The 20,207-nt window shown below is 43.9% G+C and overlaps 1 protein-coding gene across 1 annotated transcript in view; it reads right to left on the reverse strand.

The window, feature by feature from the left end:
* LOC102438132 (protoheme IX farnesyltransferase, mitochondrial) overlaps window positions 1–20,207 on the reverse strand; it is a 118,492-nt gene that overhangs the window by 15,655 nt on the left and 82,630 nt on the right. The window contains exon 5 of the mRNA XM_006097374.3: window positions 16,599–16,669. Within this exon, the coding sequence (XP_006097436.1) occupies window positions 16,599–16,669 (71 nt within the window). The remainder of the gene's footprint in view (window positions 1–16,598; window positions 16,670–20,207) is intronic.

Genomic DNA, 20,207 nt, shown 5'->3' on the forward strand with positions numbered 1-20,207 from the left:
CCCAGTATGTGCCCTGACTGGGAATTGAACTGTGACCTCCTGGTTCATAGGTCAACACTCAACCACTGAGCCACGTCTGCTGGGCTTTTGAACAATTTTGTCATATTTTACAAGTTAACTGAAGCTCTGTCTAAAATAAGGTAGAGTACAAGAGTTAGATAAACAAAGGGCTTACCTTGATAAATGGCAGGATTTGTACATAATGAAAATATGTCAGTAATAGAAGCAAATTCTTTGTGAAACTGTAAGTAGGAGGAGGACTTGCAGAAATAATGGTTCTGGGACAAAGAGAAATGATATCGAGTGGATTACTTTTTCAAGTTTGATTTACCATGAAATCTTTGAATAAGGTGGTGATTAAAGTTAAGTTTAACTGTTTTAAAAGAAATCTATTCCTGATACAGAGATGAATGAGAAAAGCTCATTTCTTCCCTCAGTCCAACACAACTGACTCACCAAAGTCAGGGACAGAGCGCAAGGGACTGACGGCGATTTCATCAATGACTGATGTGGTATTTTAGCTCAACTACCCAACATGTATTCTTCCTCCCAATCACATGCTCAGCCCTTGATCAAAAACGCATTTGCTCCTCTATTCCTAAATGGGTAAGGAAAGTATCCCAAACCTGTGGAGAAAGAGAGGAAGACAGACAGACTGACAGACAGACTTACCCAGTTATTTCTCCATTTATTTATTTATTTTTTTAAATTCTCACATGAGGATTTTTTCCCAATTGCTTTTCAAAGGGTGGAAGGGAGGGAGAGAAACATAGATGTGAAAGACACACATCAACTGGTTGCTTCTAGCACGTGCCCCCACTGGGGGCAGGGGGCAACCCGCAACCCAGGTATGTGCCCTTGACCGGGAATTGAACCCCTTTGGTGCTTGGGCTGACGCTCCAACCACTCGACCACACCGGCTATGGCATTTATTCTTCATTTAAAATTTAAAAAAAATTTTTTTCATTAGCCTTTTTGTCCCTTTTACCATTTTAATTCCTTTTGCTCCTTTTACCATGTAAATTCACTTCCCTTTTCACATGCTACTCAAAGGTCTGATTTCTAGAGCAAGACATGAAGGCAGGCTAAGCAGGCTACCTGTGTTTCCTGGGCTGAGGGGAGAGGACTGAGCACAAACTTCTTGGTAGAACCCATGGTTCTAGCTAAGCGTGGTCCCTGGACCCACAGTGTAGCATCGCCTGGGAACCTGCTAGGAATCCAGGCGATGTTGAGGCTTGCTGAAGTCGGAGACCCACTGCACCCCATTACCAGTGTGATGCTGGTTTCAGCTGCCACTTCTGATGAGCTGAGCCCTCCACTGTCACTCCACTTCAATGCTGACTATGGCTGGCCTGGTAGGTCACCCACTTTCAGTTGTCTTTTGACATATTCCAAGTGGGAAGAACACAGGGCAGCAAACTAGTTCTGTTATCAGCTGAGGGACAACAGGTGTGTCCCCCCACTTCTCTGCTTCATCTGCCCTAATTTAATGTGGCCATACAGCTCAAAGTGCTGGGGCCATTCAAGGGTGAGATGAAGCAAGTGTGGCAAACCGTTAACAACTGCAGACCCTGGGTGGTGGGATATGGTGTTCATTGTACCATGTGTCTCCTGGAACACTTTCATAACAACAACATTCCGAAATGCTTTCATGTTCTTCATTAGCATTGCTATGTTGGGGCTGGCACGCAGTAGCCTAAATAAGCATGCTGAATAGGAAGTAGGTTGCTGGGGCCACGTTCTGACTCTGATGTTAGCTGGGTATGTAGAACCGGGCCACTTATCGAACCTCTCTGATTCTCGGGTTTCTCAATTAAAAAGTAAGGGATATATTAGGGCTCTGCTATTTGTCAAGACTGAAACCCAAATCAAACTGGCTTACACAAACAACTCAGTGACAAGACCACAGGGGAGGCGGGGTTCTACCCTATTTAGCTGTTTAATGTTAACAAGTTGGCGTTAGTTTCTTTATTTGTAAAATAGGAACAACTTACTACATAGTTAAAAATCAAATACAATAATGTAAATAAAGCAACGTAGTGTTCATTTGTTCATTCCTTCAAATTTCTCATTGCTTATATACTAGTAGTTAGCCATAATGCTAAGTGTGGGTATACAGCTGAGAACAAGATAGACAGCAAAGTTTAGTCTAGAAAGGAAGATAGACATTAAACAAATAAACACAAGTACTACAAACTCTCAAATGATAAACTCATCTATAAGAAAAAGAACAGGTGAAATGATACAGAATTATGTATTTAAATAGGGTGGGCCTATTTAAAGTTGGAAGGAAGTAGGGGCAGACAAACTTGAAATAAATTGTTTCCACTGATTTATTTTTTTAAACTCAAAAAGACTTATGAATAGATATTAGAATATGAAAAAATATATATACACTCAAGAATGTAATTTCTCAGTTATAAATTATAAATGATGGCTGTGAATTAAAATGGCAAAACTATTTTTATTTTCAATTATAACTTTAAATTAAGAATTTAATTTTATTATATCAAATTACAGAAAAATACACCAGCACGAGAACAGATAGACTGTCACATGCAAACTGTTGTTAAGAACACGGCTGCTCCTGCGTACCTGCAGCAGTTGCTGCGATGGCCTTCATTAAGAACAGAGAAGTTAATGTCTCTGAGTGGTTCTCCCTGGAGTTCCACTGGAGGAAATGTATAGAGGAAAGATCAGAAAAGCAGGTGAATGGGGCATGATGACATTGCAAAAATATTCTAATTTTTAATAAAATAGAATAAATGTGTGAATAAAGAAAACAGTTCTATTTGGTGGGGAGTGGGAAATGGTGGCAGAAAAAATATCTAATAATTTTCTTGAAGTAAAAAAACAATTTATATTCATTCACTCACTCATGCAAATAGGTTTATGGCTCATGCTGAGGGTTGAGTGATGACCTATTTCCAACTCATATCCAAAACGGAATTACTTTTTAAATTGCGGTATCTTCCCACCGAGCATCAATGCCCGAGATCCTTCCCCGTCCGCCTTTCCTGCCCAAGGCGACTGCGGGAAAGAAACTAATAGACTATGAGGGAGGAGAAATTTGTCAACACATTTCTATGAATTATTTATTCCTCTTTTAAAACATAATATTTCTTTGCTTACTGAACACCAATCCTTAGTAGCCTGATCAAAGTGGAATTTTCTATAAAAATTAGGAACAAATGAGAATAAACATACAAATTTTTAAATTTGATTTCTATTTATTGAACTTAATAAATGTAATTTAAATTACCTGACTTTTAAAATAACTTGCTGGGGAAATATGGCCTTTCTGTTTAAGCAACGTGTCAGAGAGGGCTAGGAAATGTTATGTTAAACCAATAAAGCTTTATATTGTAAGCAGCTCTACAGGTAATTAGTTTACACAAAAATTAATCTCATACTTCTGGCTCATTATTTCAGCACAAATGATTTTTTAATTACAAAATAAAATTTCCTTTCTTCAAAAACAAAAGAAAACCCTAAACCTTAATCAAACCGAGCTAACTGAACTTTAATTTCATGTGTAAATTTGACATTTGAGTTTTGGCTTGAGTTTTTGGGGAAAGTCTCTAAAGATAACTATTCTAAAAACATCTCCCCAGACTCTTACTTAGGAATCTTCTATTTCTGAAGAAGTCTCAAGTGATAGGTACTGCAGGCAGCAGAGGACTGATGGAAATTTGTAATTTAAGGAATGTAGGAAGAAAGAGAGGACATGAAATATATTTTAAAAGAAAATTGATTACAGCAATGCTTGAAAAGCTATCAATTACATAAAAAATGATGGCAACCTGCTTAGAAATTAAATTAAACGTCTAAACATGTTAAAAGAAAATTCAAGAATAAGGAAGTATTTTGGGCATGATTATATTCAGAACATGGGGACTGTGCATTATATTAGAAAAACTTTCTTCAAGGAAAAAAACAAAGCAGGTCTGAGCTGATGAGTTTTTTTAAAATTACAAGCATCTTATTACTCTAAGAGGGAGATAAAAAAAAAAAAGCTACGATGACACCCCGCTGCTGACCTCTGAGGTCCAGCCTTCTAATTCAGGAGGAAGCGATGGTGACTCTTGATGTCTATGACATCAATTCAGTTTAAATTTTGGGTCAGCAATGCACAAAGACTCTGGGATTCTCAGAGGGGACTCCCATCATTCGATCCACCCATGACAGTCGTCTCCAGCCAGTGGTCCAGTCTCAGGGATTCCTCCCAGCGCCTGGCACTTGCTCGGGACCACCTCCGGAGGCCTCTACTGTCCCAGCTCCGTGACACCTGCCGCAGGGAAGCACATTCGTTTCCATTTCCTGGCTGAGCCAGATGGTTTAATTCTCTAGCTCTCTCCCTTTTAATTTACAAGATTCTATGTAAAAAAGAAAGCAGATCAGTTCACCTACATAAAATGTTGGTACAGTAACTCCATCTCCTGCACCCACTCAGAACTGGGCCTTGGTGTAGGGCAATGTGTGCAAACACAGACATCACAGGGCCCAGGCTGGCGATAGAAAGGAGTAAAAAGTGGGCCTACTGAAAAAAATTAGAGTGGTGAGGACTGTGGGAACTGCTATTCAGGTTTGGCTGGCAGATACCATGGAGGAATGTGCCAAGAAACCCAGAAATCTGGGGTTTTATGTTAAACTTTTCTATTTTTAAATGTTGGCAAATGTAGAACAGCACAGCAGGCCAAACAAAAAGTGCCTCTTCAGGACTTGGCCCGCTGCTGCGCCCTGCAGCCCTGGTCCAGGTGCCAGAGCTCCCTGCGCCCTGCACCAGCCCCTCTGCCCCAGAACTCACGCAGCCTCCCCACCTCACCCCCCAACAGTCCCCTGTCTTTCCTGGGAGCATTTCCTCCTCATCCTCTAAGAATCAGCCTAGATACCCAAACAAGACCTCCCAGAATGTTTTCCCTGGGCCATTCTGCTCCCCGCCCTCCACACACCACCCCTTTAGCGCCTGTACTGTGCACATCTCTCAGTCCCTGTACCCAAGACGGGCCTGGAATGTTGCTGAAACAAACCTTAACCAACCATGCAAACGAAAGCACTGTCTTCAGACTCACCAGCTCACATAACACCGGTCAATGAGAAGAGCATTTGATCATCATGTTACTGAAAAGAGAAGGAACTAAAGTGATAGGACAGGGGTGGGCAAACTTTTTGACTCGAGGGCCACAATGGGTTCTTAAACTGGACCGGAGGGCCGGAACAAAAGCATGGATGGAGTGTTTGTGTGAACTAATATAAATTCAAAGTAAACATCATTACATAAAAGGGTACGGTCTTTTTTTTTTTTAGTTTTATTCATTTCAAACAGGCCGGATCTGGCCCGCCGGCCATAGTTTGCCCACGGCTGTGATAGGACATTAGACCAAATAGCTCTGGATTAGTAAAAGGTGTTTCTGCTACAACTTGTTTCTCAAGTGGTTACAAATGATCAATTTAGTTACTATGATATGATAGGTAATTCTTTATATTTATTAAAATACCTGACTATTTTATGGTTATAAAAAGGGTCATGAGAATTGAAGAACCTCCATCTCAGTATTACTGTCAACAAATGCTCACAAGTCACGATGCTTCAGAATAATCACACATGCTCTCTCTTCTCTGATCTGAGAGGGAGATGCCATTCGGTGCTCCTCTCCTTCACCCCCCATGACAACTAGGCCCAGCTGACGTGCACAAAACCTTCTCGTTGACTCTTCATATTGTGGCTCATAGCCTTGAAAGATTTCACTTTAAGGACAAAGTTCTCTATGTCAGCACCACTACGATTTAAGTCGAGATCAAATTTGTTCTTCCTGCCACTTCAAATGACTGGCTACCAGTAAAAACAGAAATTCCTATACTTATAAAATGTTTATGTTCTTATTACATTTGCAACATATCCACACCAGGAGACTAATCACAACAACCTCAGGAGCGGTGCCGAGCAGCAGCCTGGCCCAGCACGTCTGCGAGGCCAGTGTGACTGCTGATGACTAATGTTCACGGCTCCCCTGCAGCCCGCAAAACGTTTACATTTGCTTAAGTGCTTACTGGTAAAACCTTCAGTAAATTTGAAAAATGTCTCCTGCAAATCCCTATAATACTTAGGCTAAACCCTATGCTTTGCGTTAATAATGCCAGCTAAATAATCCATTTCATTTTGAAAACTCAATCTTCGTCACTCATTGAAACTCCAGGTAGTGGCCGACCCCAATTCCAAGTGTTTAAATTTCTCCTCTAAGTAACCTTTCACTCTGCCTTATCGCTCTATCTCCTGCTTACAGCCCACACCCAAAGCTCAGAAGTTATGCATCACTCCCATCTGATCCATTAAGTTGGAAAAACTAATGCTGACATGTATTATTTCCCTGTCAACATCACCAGGCTGAAAAATAGCTAATCAAAGGAGACGTAATCAAAATAAAGATGTTTTAAAATAACAAGGAAGATGGCCCAGCGCAGGCCCCTCCTCGGGAAGCTTTCCCTGGCCAGGCTGTCCTGGCCTGCCGTCTCTTTCTGACCTCCCAGAGAACTCCGTGTTTGTGCCAACTCGTTCATTTCATTCACTACGTGTTTATGGGCTCCTCTGTCCTGTCTGCTAAGCATTTTATGCATCTGGCTAATTTTTTCACTGCGATTATGAGCCTTCTGAGCATTATAAAAACAGAACTGACAGTGCTGGTAACATTATAGGTAATCAATACATTCTTAATGAATTGAATTAGACAAGGGAATTATTAATTCTAAAATATATAGGAGACATTAAGCCTTGACATTCTTAAGAAAGATTAATATTAATTAGGATAGACCAGAAAAAAGGTTATTACTTAAAAAAAATACATGTGTAAAATACATTACAAATTTAAGTCTGAGGGACCTCAATTTAGATAAAGATGACAGACCAAAAACAGAGACACAAAACAGAAAATTTCCACTTTGAAAGAACCAGGACATAGTCCAAATTTCCCACGAACTGCAGGGAAGGCTGAGAGAGGACACATACCTCTGTATGTCCGAGGCAAAAGAGGACTCAGTTAATTTAAGAATTTCTACCTTTGACTGCAAACCACGGAAGAACTGGATGTAAAGTGTGTGTACTGGGGTGGAAGCTGGATCGTAGCTGGAAATATGGGGATAAGTGAGTCAGGGCCTGAGACCACACCTGGCTGAGGGCGAGCTCCCCTCCGCAGAAGCAGCCCTGGCAGGGGCAGGGGCAGCCTTGGGTACTGTCCCCACACCCTTTCCACTGCCACATGCACCGGGATGAAATGTCTGGCCCGAGCCCGAGCCATCCCATTGTCTCTCACAGGCTTTGGAACGGGACAGAGGACTCAGCTGGAAGACCTTGGGGCTACGGCCGAGGCCACCATGTTGATGATGCGTCAGTTTAAGTGAAAGTGGGTCAGAAGAGCCAGTCAGAGAGAGAAGAATGAAGGGCAAGTACAGAGAGAAGCAGAGGTGCACAGTGAGCGGGAGGCTAAACTGGAATCAAGGAATGGTGCGCGGGCCACTCCTTCCAGTAGCCTGCCTACAAAGAGAGGAGAACAGGAGAAAGCTAATTAGTAGTCGTTTCTCAGGACGGGGGACCACTTGTTCAAATACTGTCTGAAGAAAAGGACCCACTGGGGCTGTGGGGCTGAAGAGGCACCGAGAGACCCCAGGGTGAGGCTGAGCTGCACACCTGCTCCAGGCAAGCTGGGCCCAGGTCTCAGGCACACAGAACGTAAGGCAAAAACGGGCCCCACAGGCCCATGGGCCCCCACAACTTCCAAAACAGGTGTTAGATTCTTGCAGCTATAATCTTAGGGAGAACTAGTGGGGACATTCACTTGTACCTACACCTCATTCTCACCCGTCCCCAGGGCCACCCTAAAACTACTAAATCCTTCTTATCCCATTAGCCAAAGCTGCGAGTACCACAGAGCTTCCTGAGGTGGAGCAGTTCGAGGAATCGGGTGCCAGCGTGATACACAGGGTGAAAGGAAGGAAGTTACTGGTGAGGATGTAAAAACGGCAGAGAAATGTGAGGTGTCAGACAAACCACATCTGGATTTTGCCCGTGACTAGTCCTACTACCATGCACATGTCCATTCTGCCAGCAGCGGGGCCCTCCGGCTAGGCTGCTGTGGTGCTTACGCTCAGCCGCAGGGCCCTGGGAGTGGTTTGGCTCCAAGTGTACAGGATCAGGCCTGGGGTGAGGAGCCAGGCCAGAGGCAGAGCAGCACCACCCTGAGTCTCTGGGGCCCTTCTCTCCAGACGTCCTCAGCTGCAGACGCTGGAGCTAGTGGTGCCGAATGTGCCTGACTGACTCCGAGCTTCTCCCCGTGCACCCGGGGGCTTCCGGAGCGATGTGAGGGGCATGAGCTCCAATCCACCAAGTGGCCCCAAGCCATTAAAGGCTGATAAATAATTCTACCACCCAGGCCCAGAGCTGACGTAAAAAGCAGAAAGCCATGGGGTCAAGTGTTTCCATAGGAATCCCATTTGGTAAATGGAAGCTGCAGAAGGATGTTTCTATTAACCACCTGCAATCATAGTAAAACCCTAGACTAGGCAGAGTAACTGATAACTTCGTGTCCCTGCAAAGTCAGGATGAGTTAAAATCTGAAAAAGCAGTATTTCCCCAGGTAGTTGACAAGGGAGACCATTTTTTCCTCCCTCCCTCCCTCCCTCCCTCCCTCCCTCCCTCCCTCCCTCTCCCATTTTCCTTATACTGTGATAGTTTATTTTTTTTAAATATATTTTTATTGATTTCAGAGAGGAAGGGAGACATCAATAATGAGAGGGAATCATTAATTGGCTGCCTCCTGAATGCCCCACACTGGGAATAGAGCCCACAACCGGGACTTGTGCCCTGACCGGGAATCAAACTGTGATCTCCTGGTTCATAGGTAGACACTCAACCACTGAGCCATGCAAGCCGGGCTACTGTGATACTTTAGACATACAGAATTGGCATTTTATGTAGGCAATAAAGAGATAAAGTACTGCCCTCTGAATTCTCCTTGGGAAAATGAAACAAATTACAATGTAGTTTCATAGATTTTATTCTCATTAAATGGCATTTTAGTTGTAAAGATTTTCCCCTTTGAGTCTCAAAAAATTATAGAAAATTTATGTTGCCTAAATATAAAAGGTATGTTTATATTGTAATTGACTATTTCAAAAACAGTCAACGACCTTACTATTCCTTTATTATATACTAGAGGCCCGGTGCACAAAAATTTGTGCACTCGGTGGGGGGGAGGGGTCCCTCAGGGGATGACCACCTGCTGGCTTAGGCTTGCTCCCCGGGGGATTGGGCCTAAGCGGGGAGCAGGCCTAAGCTGCAGTCGGACATCCTTAGCGCTGCTGAGGAGGCAGGAGAGGCTCCCACCACCACTGCTGTACTGGCAGCCATCAGCCTGGCTTGTGGCTGAGCAGAGCTCCCCCATGTGGGAGCGCACTGACCACCAGAGGGCAGTTCCTGCATTGAGCGTCTGCCCCCTGGTGGTCAGTGTGTGTCATATTGACCAGTCATTCCCAGTCTTTCTGCTGTTAGGGTCAGTTTGCATATTACCCTTTTACTATATAGGATAGAGGCCTGGTGCACGGGTGGGGGCCGGCTGGTTTGCCCTGAAGGGTGTCCCAGATCAGGGTGGGGGTCCCGCTTGGGTGCCTGGACAGCCTGGGTGAGGGGCTGATGGCTGTCTGCAGCTGGTCACACCCCCTTCAGGGTCGGGGTCCCCACTAGGGTGCCTGGCTAGTCTGGGTGAGGGGCTGACGGCTGTTTTCAGGCTGGCCGGCGACTGAAGCTCCCAGCCTCTCCTTTTTTTCTTTTTTTTTTTTTATTCTGGGATTTATTTACTTTCTATAATTGAAACTTTGTTGCCGTCACTGGAGCTGAGAGCTGGCTCTTGCTCGCTCCAGCTCTGAGGCCACGGCCTGCTGGAAGCAGGTATCTGGGGTTTGTTTAGCTTCTACAATTGAAACTTTGTTGCTTTTGGAGCTCAGAGCCGGGCCGCGGCAGGCGGGGAACCTTGGCTTCCTCCATCACTGGAGCAAGCAAGCCTCCTGCTCGCTTCAGCTGCGTGGCTGCCGGCTGCCATCTTTGTTGGCGGTTAATTTGCATATCACCCTGATTAGCCAATGGGAAGCGTAGCGAAGGTACGGTCAATTACCCTTTTTGTCTTTTATTAGATAGGATTAGAGGCCCGGTGCACGAATTCGTGCATGGGTGGGGTCGCTCTGGGTGGCCTGCAGGGATCAGGCCGAAACACGCTGCCCAACGCCACCTGCAGCTCCTACCTGCTGCTCCTGCTCATCCTGGCCCACTTTGCCTGCCGCAAGGCTCACGCCCAATCGGTCCCGATCGGGAGAGGCTCACGCTGCCACAGCAGCTCTCGCCAGCCATGAGCCCTACATCTGGCGCCCTCCCAAGGGATGTAGTCTGCAGGATTGGGCTGAAACCGGCTCTCTGACATCCCCTAAGGGGTCCCAGATTGCGAGAGGGTACAGGCCAGACTGAGGGACCACACCGGTGCACAACTGGGTTGGGGAGGGACCGAGGGAGGGCTCCAGGCATGTCCGGCCCATCTCGCTCAGTCCCAATTGGCCAGACCCCAACAGCAAGCTAACCTACCGGTCAGAGCATCTGCCGTTCGGTTTATTTGCATATTACCTTTTTATTATATAGGATATTCAATGTCAGTTTCTCCATCATCTGAAACAATATGAACAAATGGCAGCAGCCCCATCTAAGGAGAGGCAGGCAGCCCAACACTGGCAATCAAACGTGATGGGCCAGATGCACATGCACCTTCTGAAGAGCTGCAGTCCACGGAGTTTGTTTAGGTCAGTCCTAGGATGTGTATTATACTCAACATTTCCTACAGTCTCCTGATGTCATCCATAAAGGACACATAAGGTTATGTGTATACAATTCCAGAAAGGAAGAAAAAAAAAACTGCATCCACTAAAGTTAGAGAATCATTGAGTTACGTAAATAGGGGGAACAAAAGGAAAGTCTATATTTAGTGGCTGAGCATTCACAGCTCCTGCTGTTGGCCTGACTCTCGGGAGGAGATGGAGAATTCTAAAGGGTGCATTCCTGCAGGGTTCTCGCCATTTTGCCTGATTAACCTCGAGTACTTTTGCTGTGTTGGTTGTGAGGATTCGACTGGCTTGGGCTGCGTCTCCTCGGGGTCAGTTTCTCATGTCCCCTTTGCTGTTCTGCCTTATGATGAATTTTGTGGTCCCTATATAAAGAGCTTCAGAATTTAAGGAAGGTGGACACACATGCAGATGGTACAGAAATACTCTCTAAGGAACAAATGTTGCAGAGGAGGGAAAAGGCAGAGGCTGGGGGGGGAGGGGCAGAGTTCATTTGTGGAGACTGGTGATCCACGGGAAAGGTGTTGGAAAGCAGACACAATTTAACTGAACTTGTAGGCAACAGGGGCCAGCCTCGGTTCTGAACTGATGGACTGCAAGACTTCACCTTTGCCGTGTCCACCTGGTCCAAGCTGTCATGAGCTCCCGCTGGACCTGAGGCAGGTCTCTGCTCACTCCTGGGGCCCCGCAGTCCCTGGTGCAGAGCATGCGCTCTCTGCCTTGGCAGAGCTCCTGCAGTGTGGTGATCAGAGCAGAGGACACAGACGGGACCAGTGCGCTCAGGGGTGCTCCGACACGGCGCTCAAGGAGCAGAGACAAACACCCACCACCACCTCACCCGAGTATGGAGACAGCCGTCCCTTCAGAGGAAGGAGCACTCGGCATAAAGCCCAGCCAGGCAGTGAAAGGGCAGGTGAGCACACCTGACGGAGACGAGAGAAAGCATGGCCCTTCCATGACAACACCAGCAGTTCCACTCAGTCACAACGTAAGGAAGAGGATGAATGAGAAAGGTGAGCAGAGTGGGGATGAGGTGGGAAGGATGGGAAGGATCAGACCCTGAAAGGCCTGCTATGATACGGTGAAGAATTTAAAATAAGTATTTTTCTTAAATATATTAAGGAAACCCCAAAAGTTTTAAGACAGAAATGTGATCGTTTAAGGAACCCCTATCTGCCAGCTGAGTGGGAGGGAGGAGAAGGGTTCCAGAGAAGGAGAGGCCCGGCTGGGATGCTGTTGTAACAACCAGCAGAGAACTGCTGATGGTCCGAGACTGCAGCACCGGCCAGGGCGCAGACTGCGGGTGACAGAGGGGCTGAAAAGACATGGCTGTAGGATAATCAGGTGAAGGGTATAAACAGAAAAAACATCCAGAATGACTTACAGGCGCTCGACTTTCTAATGTAAATTAACAAGAATATAAGGAAAAAGTCTGGGGGAGAACATGATGAATTGGGATCTATATCATGGAATCTGAGATGCCGACAGGGGCTTCCCCAAAGAGATTTTTACAGGGTCCGGGCGGTCTGGGCTGGAGGTTCAGCAGACAGAATGTAGTGTCTGGAGGGAGTGAGATGAGAAGGAGGCCGAGGACCACCAGCAAAGGAGCAGGAAGCGGAGGAACAGAAAGGAGTCTGGGAAGGCATGGCCAGGGCGGCTCATTCTTCCTCATCCTTTGGTTCAAGTTTTAAGACATCACGCCCTCCCAGCTACCCCTGACTCCTCAGTCTGGGTTAAGTTCTCCGTCTGTGCCCCCCGTCACTTGGCAGCCCCTATCCTGGTATTCACCACCACACCGCTGGTGTCTCGCGCAGGCCTGGCTGGCAGGCGCACTAAAAACACGCACTGCTGAGTGGAGGAACCTTTGCAGGCACTCAGGGTCCTCAAGCATGCGCACTGCCGCCTCCTCAGGTAACGCTAAGAGGATGGAGACCGTCTCCTTTACCTCTGAGGAAGCTTAGCAACTAGCACACTTCTCTACAGGGACAACACCCTCCGTAAGCGCCCGCTGAGGACAGCAGGAATGAAGACTCAGGAACCGCCTACTTGCCACTGCGTGGCTGGGCCCACTCAAGCATGACAATGCAAACATGTAACTTTTCCTCTCCAAGCTCTCTGGTTTGCCAAGTGTTTTGCTTTCTTCCCCCTAATCTGAATTGCCTGATAAACATGGAAATGTTTATTTTAAAGCAAATTTTGAAAACAGATAACAGTTCTGTAAACAACGCTACATTTCTCTGGAGTTTGAAACCCATTCTTCAACAATGAACTTTTATTTACAGGATTTTATTGCTTTTACTGTTATCCCTACAATAATGTTATATATGAGAGGAACATGGTTGGAATTTTGACCCCTATATGTGAGAAAGTGGTGGTGTGGAAAGATTAATTCAATGGCTTGCCCATGCTTAGAGTCACATAACATTTTTAGTTACCATATGAAGAATATCTGAAGACTGAGATGTTTTCTAGTACATACATTTTTAAAAGTCCCTAATTAACTTCCTCCAGGCACCAAGTTAAAATTGGATTACACCAAATCTGACTGTCTGATAAGAAGGTGAGCTTCTCTGATACTCATCCTCATTACATTACACGAATGTGATTTCTTCAGTGGGTTTCCTCACCTTCAATATAAGTTCCCGATATGTGACATAAGCAATCTCAGGTGTGTTCTTTGCCAGAGAATAAAAGGGAGCTCTAAGCCTAACTTTTCTCAAAACAATCATTCAGAGCCATGACATTTTTGCCAGAAACATCCAAACAAGTCAGTTGATCTTACTAATCTTTTCCAATTTATAAGAAAACATAAAGATATTTATTGAGTGTCACTTTTAAAAAGCAATTTAAAGACGTCTGCATTGCATTGTCTACCTACAAACTGATTTAGATACATCATACTTTCCATTTATGTATTTCTTCCTCTTTTGTGCAAAATAAGCAATTGGAGTTTGTATGAAAAAGCCTTAAAAATAAGAAATTCTATGATTATAATCATCACCATCAGGTGGCATATAGTTATTATCCAAACTGGACACTGCTGAGAGGGAGGGGGACGCTATCAATAATTCTGCTGGGCCCAGCTGGCGTGGCTCAGTGGATGAGTGTCGACCTATGAACCAGGAGGTCACTGTTTGATTCCTGGTCAGGGCACATGCCAAGGTTGTGGACTTGATTCCCGCTGTAGGGTGTGCAGGAGGCAGCTGATCAATGACTCTCTCATCATTGATGTTTCTGTTTGTCTGTCTGTCTGTCTGTTTTTTCTCTCTCTCTCCCTTCTTCTCTGAAATCAATAAAAATATTAAAAAATAATAATAATTCTGCTGGGACAACAGGTGTAAACCAGGACTCTCCTGAGCAAATGCAAATGTATGGCCAATAGATTGAGCACATTTTACAATCACATCATGTGGCACAGCACTCATCCTACATCATCTCTTAGATTCCAGCCGTCACCTGATACACACGTAACACTGCATCTCCTCTTCCTTCCACTGTCTCACTTTGACCTGAGACCAGCTGCTTGAGATGCATTTTTGGGCTGCTATGCTTGGCCAATAGCCTCCTATTCCTCCACTGTTTCAGGGCCATAGATGGTTCTCACTAGGAGCTGTTTGCTCTTTGATATTTTTTCTCTGGCTTGCACCAGGATGGCTTAGAAATCTGCTATTTCATTGGTCTACAGGAATTCAGGAGGACATTCTTCTAATATCCTCACCAAGTGTCCCTTATTTTTAAGGGAAATCTCAGACCAACTAGTCCAGGCACAAGTTTCTTAAATAAAAATTTTCAAAGTAAATTGCATTCACCTGAAAAAGTTAATGAACTATATTTTCCCCCATAACTGTCTATAAATGTCTTTAGAATGAAAAGAAACCAAGCTATGTACAAAGGCTGAAATGACAAGACTTTCAAAGATTTCTTTCCCAGACCTACTATACTACTGTCCATCAACAATGACAGGGACTCACATTTTACATGCCAGATTGTAAATGACGTCTGTGAAGTTGTATAGATTCAACAGGCATACCAGCCCAAGTGAAATGGGGCCATAAACACCAAAAAAAAAAAAAAAAATTGAAAACAAACTGGCTATCCTGTGCGCTTAAATGTTCAATAGCCACTGTGAATGTGAGAGCCACCAAAGCTGAGAAATAAATGTTAACGGATAGTCTGTAAGACTTTCTAGTGCATCCCTACAGCCATCTACTCTGTGTAGTGACAGTAATTCACTGTTTTATAATACACACTAATATAAAGTCTTCAGTTAGTGTAAGACTTCTGCCCCAGACTCTTAACATCTCCTTGTACACATTTAATAAAATACATCCTACATATAAAAGTAAGTTTGAGTCTGTTTCCCAGGCCTATAGTTTGCTCTATAAAACAGCAATTAAGGTTATCATGCAAACAAAAAGGTGAAGTTAGGAGACTAACAATTGTACCGTAGCCTCGTCTTCGACCATCCCCAGGCCACATGCTGCCCTAGAAGTGCTGTGCACTCTGCTCTCCTGTGGGCAGGAAAGGACCACACTGGGCAAAGTAAGGTGAGCTCCTAGGAGTACGGCTGGCTTTCATCTGATCATGCCATATGCCTATGGACCTCTTGCTGGGTCTATCCCGTAATCCCACTGGTTCTGAAGAAGAGGACAATGTGACTGAGGAAAAGTCACTGAAAAGAATTTCCAAAGAAGTAAGAACCTACTCGTGACTTCACCTGTGGCGAGAGCAGCTTTTGGCATTTGAGATGGGTTACAGAATTTGCATTCTCCCACCTAAAACAACTTGTCTCAAATAAAAGTACTGTGATATTTTCTAACTATAATCACAGCAGGAAGCGTTATTTATATTCCGAAAGGGAAATAAAACATAAGTAGATGAGATTTCTGTTCTTACATATTTTCATCTGGCTTTATTGCTCTTTTCAATAAAATGGTATTTTAAATTCATTTAAGAACTATATGGCTAAAAACAGTTAATATTAAGAACCATTTTTACAGACTTACTGACTATACCTGCATTTGTTTCCTGTATTGTGTTAGTTAACATGTGTGATTGTTTGACCCCCAATAGATGGGACGCTCCATGAGGGCATTGCCTGGACACAGGAAGAAAGGCCTCACTGACTTAGTATAAACCACTTAGCTCTTTTTATTCTTCTCAGCTTATGATAATCTATTAGATTAAAAATATTTTAAATGCCAGTTTCAAGGCCTCCAGAAAGTAAAGGATTTAATTATTAATCATTAGTGATATTAAAATATTTATATGCCTTTTAGTTCTACGTAATTGAATTCAGTGAAAAGGAGAGTAATGGAGGCAGTAATTTACTTGGCATATAACAGCATTATCCGTTTATGTGAAAACATAAGGCTTCAGACATTACTTTCTTCTGTGACCCCATATGGACGTGTTGGAAATCACTTGTGTTAACGGAATGATTGTACTTACAGCCACTATAAGTGAAAGCAGTTCATGTCTCAAATTTGAACTGAATAAGAAGTCTACTGCATGAGTTACCCCCACAACAAAACTGTAAATCTTAGATCCACTCTAAGTGCTCTATACATTTTGGTTAGAGTTAAGAGTACTATGTATCCAAACCGATATGTCCCTTTGGGGTGTGTTATTTTCAATTCCCGACTCAAGGCAAAGACCGGGGAATGATTTGGGATGAATAAGCAAAGGGATGTTCTGCAATGTGAGACTTGAATTCATGATTTTACCTGATCTGCCCACGAACCAGAGGTCTGTTCTTTGTCCTATTCATGTTTGAATCAAACGGCACCTCAAAAAACTGCAAAGAAGTTGAAAAAAGATAAAAAGTATTAACTATAAAGTGAAACAATTCTCTTCTGCTTTAGTTCTATAAATTTCCCACAGTAAATATCCACAGTGAATTCCACTTAACTTTGATGGGACACATTAACCCTCTTGGTACTGTTTGGAGGAAAAGTTCCTGGAGAGACGCATGTAAACATTATCTGCATTAATTGTCAGGAATACACACAGGCCCTCTGTTATCCACTTTGAAACCATGTAAACATACAGTTGCGTGCCTCAAAGCCACCATTTCAGGTTGGGAGAGGGATACTTGCAAATGTTTGACATAAGCATGGTTTTGCTACTGCTCTATTTGGAAGTTAAATGTGACTGAAAGATGTACCCAAGTGCCAAGCCTACACGGGTGAACCATGATGGCCACGTTGTGTCAGGTTAGCTAAGCCGGACTACGCTGCCCAGAATGCCGTTCCTGTTTACCTGTAGCTCAGGGACAGCCACAGGGGATGCTGCATGAGACCTGGCAGGTGGGAAGCAAGCGGCAGCCGTGTTTACACAGGGAAACTGGGGTAAGGTCAGGCACTATTGCAGCTCACACACACGCGTGGGTCTGCTGTGTCGCCTGCAGCACTGAGGCTGCAGCCTCCCCAGCTCTGACCAGATCTCAGGCTTCCAATAATCCCTGCTCGTCCACGTCTCCCTATCTTGGGCCGAGTCCCCGTGCTGCTCCATGAAGTGCATCAGCTCTTCTGCAGTCCCTGTATCATCCAAGGTGCAGGCTTGGAAGCTTGAGAAACACACGGTTCCATTTGTTCTCATGAGTTTCAGCTCACCTTTGCAGGCTGCAGTCGCTCTCGCTTTCCTCTGCTTTCCTGATGATGGCTCTGCTGACATCAGACCAGCACCAGGTACAGGTCCAACAACATTGCAGAGACCGCCCGCCTCTCAGGACCACATCCCTCACACCACTCCTTGTGGTCCTGACCCTCTCATCAAACCCTAACTGATACAGGCTTCTTCCCATACTTTCAATAAGGCCACTATTTAAACATATTTAACTTCTCAATATGTTCATCTTATATAATGTTCTAAATGGCAGGCTTCCTGAGATATGTGAATTTATATTCTTTTTAAAAAAATATGTTTTTATTGACTTCAGAGAGAGAAAGGGAGAGATAGAAATATCAATGATGAGAGAGAATCATTGATTGGCTGCTTCCTGCACACCCCCTGACTGGGGATCGAGCCCGCAACCTGGGCATGTATCCTGACCAGGAATCGAATCATGGCCTCCTGGTTCATAGGTCAATGCTCAACCACTGAGCCACGCCAGTTGGGCTGAATTTATATATTCTTGTTAAAGAGAGCAATGCAAATAGTTACTCAAGAAGTAATTTGTTAAATAAATCATCAGTGCAAAAATATGTATGTTTGCAAATCGCCTTACATTCATTTAAAAATAATACATAATTTATGTGTTAAAACATTCTTTGCCTGTAAGAATATTTATTCCTTACTGAATTAGTTCAAGTTACATGTAATTAAAATGTTCTGTCTGCTGACACTCCCTCCCTTCCCAATATTTAAACACATTCTATAGGTATTTCAAATACCTATAGGTATTTCTTTCCTTCCTGAACATTAACTCAATTTCACAGAACTAATGAGGATTGCAATGAAAAATAACATTATTTAAATGCTGGTAAGATGTTACTTATATAATACAGAAACTCTTGTGTTAATAGCTATCTTGGCAATTCTCAAGTCAGAGTGTGTGTGTGTACATGCAAGTTCCTAGTTCAGGAATTCTAATGAATTATTTCATCTGGATGAAGAAATATATTATTTTTTTCTACATTTCTGGCAAATCAGCCACCCAAAGATAGGAACTAAGGGCTCGACTGTGTCAACCGACCTGCAGGGCGCATCACTTGGCAGCCGCTTCTGACTCCACGAATGCTTACATTTATTCGGACAAGCAACCTCGGGGCAGAAAGACCATGCAACTGAGACTGAGGACTCATTCCAGCGAGGGCTGGGCAGTGCTTCCTGGCACTGAGGGGCCAGAGCTCGCCACGTTACTGCATCTGTCTCTCAGGTGTTCTCTGTAATGCCTTCTAACAGTTAGTTTACTGCTTTGGTTTGGATATTTAAACCACACCTCTAAAACACATAGTATATTAGATGAGAAATTTAAACACTTTAGAACCTATAGTTTGCTTTGGGCTATTCACATTTTTTTCCTGTGCTTTATAATAATGTGATTATCATTTCAGTTGGATACAACTAATTCCATAAAAAGAGCGAAGTAAAACTCCTTTTATATGTGTTGAAAATAAAATACAAGTGCACTATTACCAACCCTTAGAATTTAATATACTGTTCTTTCCCTTTTACTATCTCCCCACGACTTCGCTGGTATCAGAGGTACCATGCTGTGTGAGCCCACCTGGACAGTGCTCACACCACACTGGTCAGGGCTGAGCGTGTGCTCCGTCTGCCTTCTTTTAGAGCAGCAGTTCTCAACCTGCGGGTCGCCAACCTGTGGATCGCGACCCCTTTGGGGGTCGAACGACTCTTTCACAGGGGTCGCCTAAGACCATCGGAAAACACATATATAATTACATATTATTTTTGTGACTAATCACTATGCTTTAATTATGTTCAATTTGTAACAATGAAAATACATCCTGCATATCAGATATTTACATTACGATTCATAACAGTAGCAAAATTACAGTTATGAAGTAGCAACGAAAATAATTTTATGGTTGGGTGTCACCACAACATGAGGAACTGTATTAAAGGGTCGCGGCATTAGGAAGGTTGAGAACCACTGTTTTAGAGGCTCTGCTCATTGGATCCCAAATGGCCTACCGCCCGGTACCTTTTCTCTGCATCCCCTTCCCCTGATAGAGTGATTGGTTTACCAAGTAGGTATCTGATTCAAACTGGGCCAATGAGAGTCTTTCCTAGGGATTTTACACACGAAAGCCCAGGACTCTTCTCTTAGGATACAAAAGAAGTGGAGGTGAGACCCACATTGGCACAAGGATAGAGAGAAGTGGAGGCGAGACCCAACATTGACTCCTTGGGTCAAGTTAGGTCCATGGCTCCACCTCTGCCCTTTCCAGTTTACGTCAACCCTATATGGGTCTACACTTCTTGCCTCCAAAGTCCTAATATGTGAAGACTAAAAATTTCAAACATCTGAGCAACGTACTGCACAGAAATGAACACCATGCTTTCTCCGTCCCGTCAGGACTCAACTTATTTTCTATGTTACATTTTGAAAAGAAAAAGTTTTTCTCCACATTTCTTTCTTCATAAAAATCCATCAATCTTTTTGAATTCTTTTCATTTTTTTATTCAATTTCACTGCCTCACCATCTTCCTTTCAATCAGTGAGATAATCCTTCACATTTCTTGCCTTCCAACAATCCTAACATCTATTACTCAGGCTTTTGGGTTGCAAATAGCAAAAACAAATAAACACACACACAAACAGAAAACAACCCAAACTAGCTCAAATTAAACTGGGGCTACATCTCTTA

Source organism: Myotis lucifugus, unplaced genomic scaffold (assembly GCF_000147115.1).
Source record: "Myotis lucifugus unplaced genomic scaffold, Myoluc2.0 scaffold_199, whole genome shotgun sequence".
Lineage (NCBI taxonomy): Eukaryota > Metazoa > Chordata > Mammalia > Chiroptera > Vespertilionidae > Myotis > Myotis lucifugus.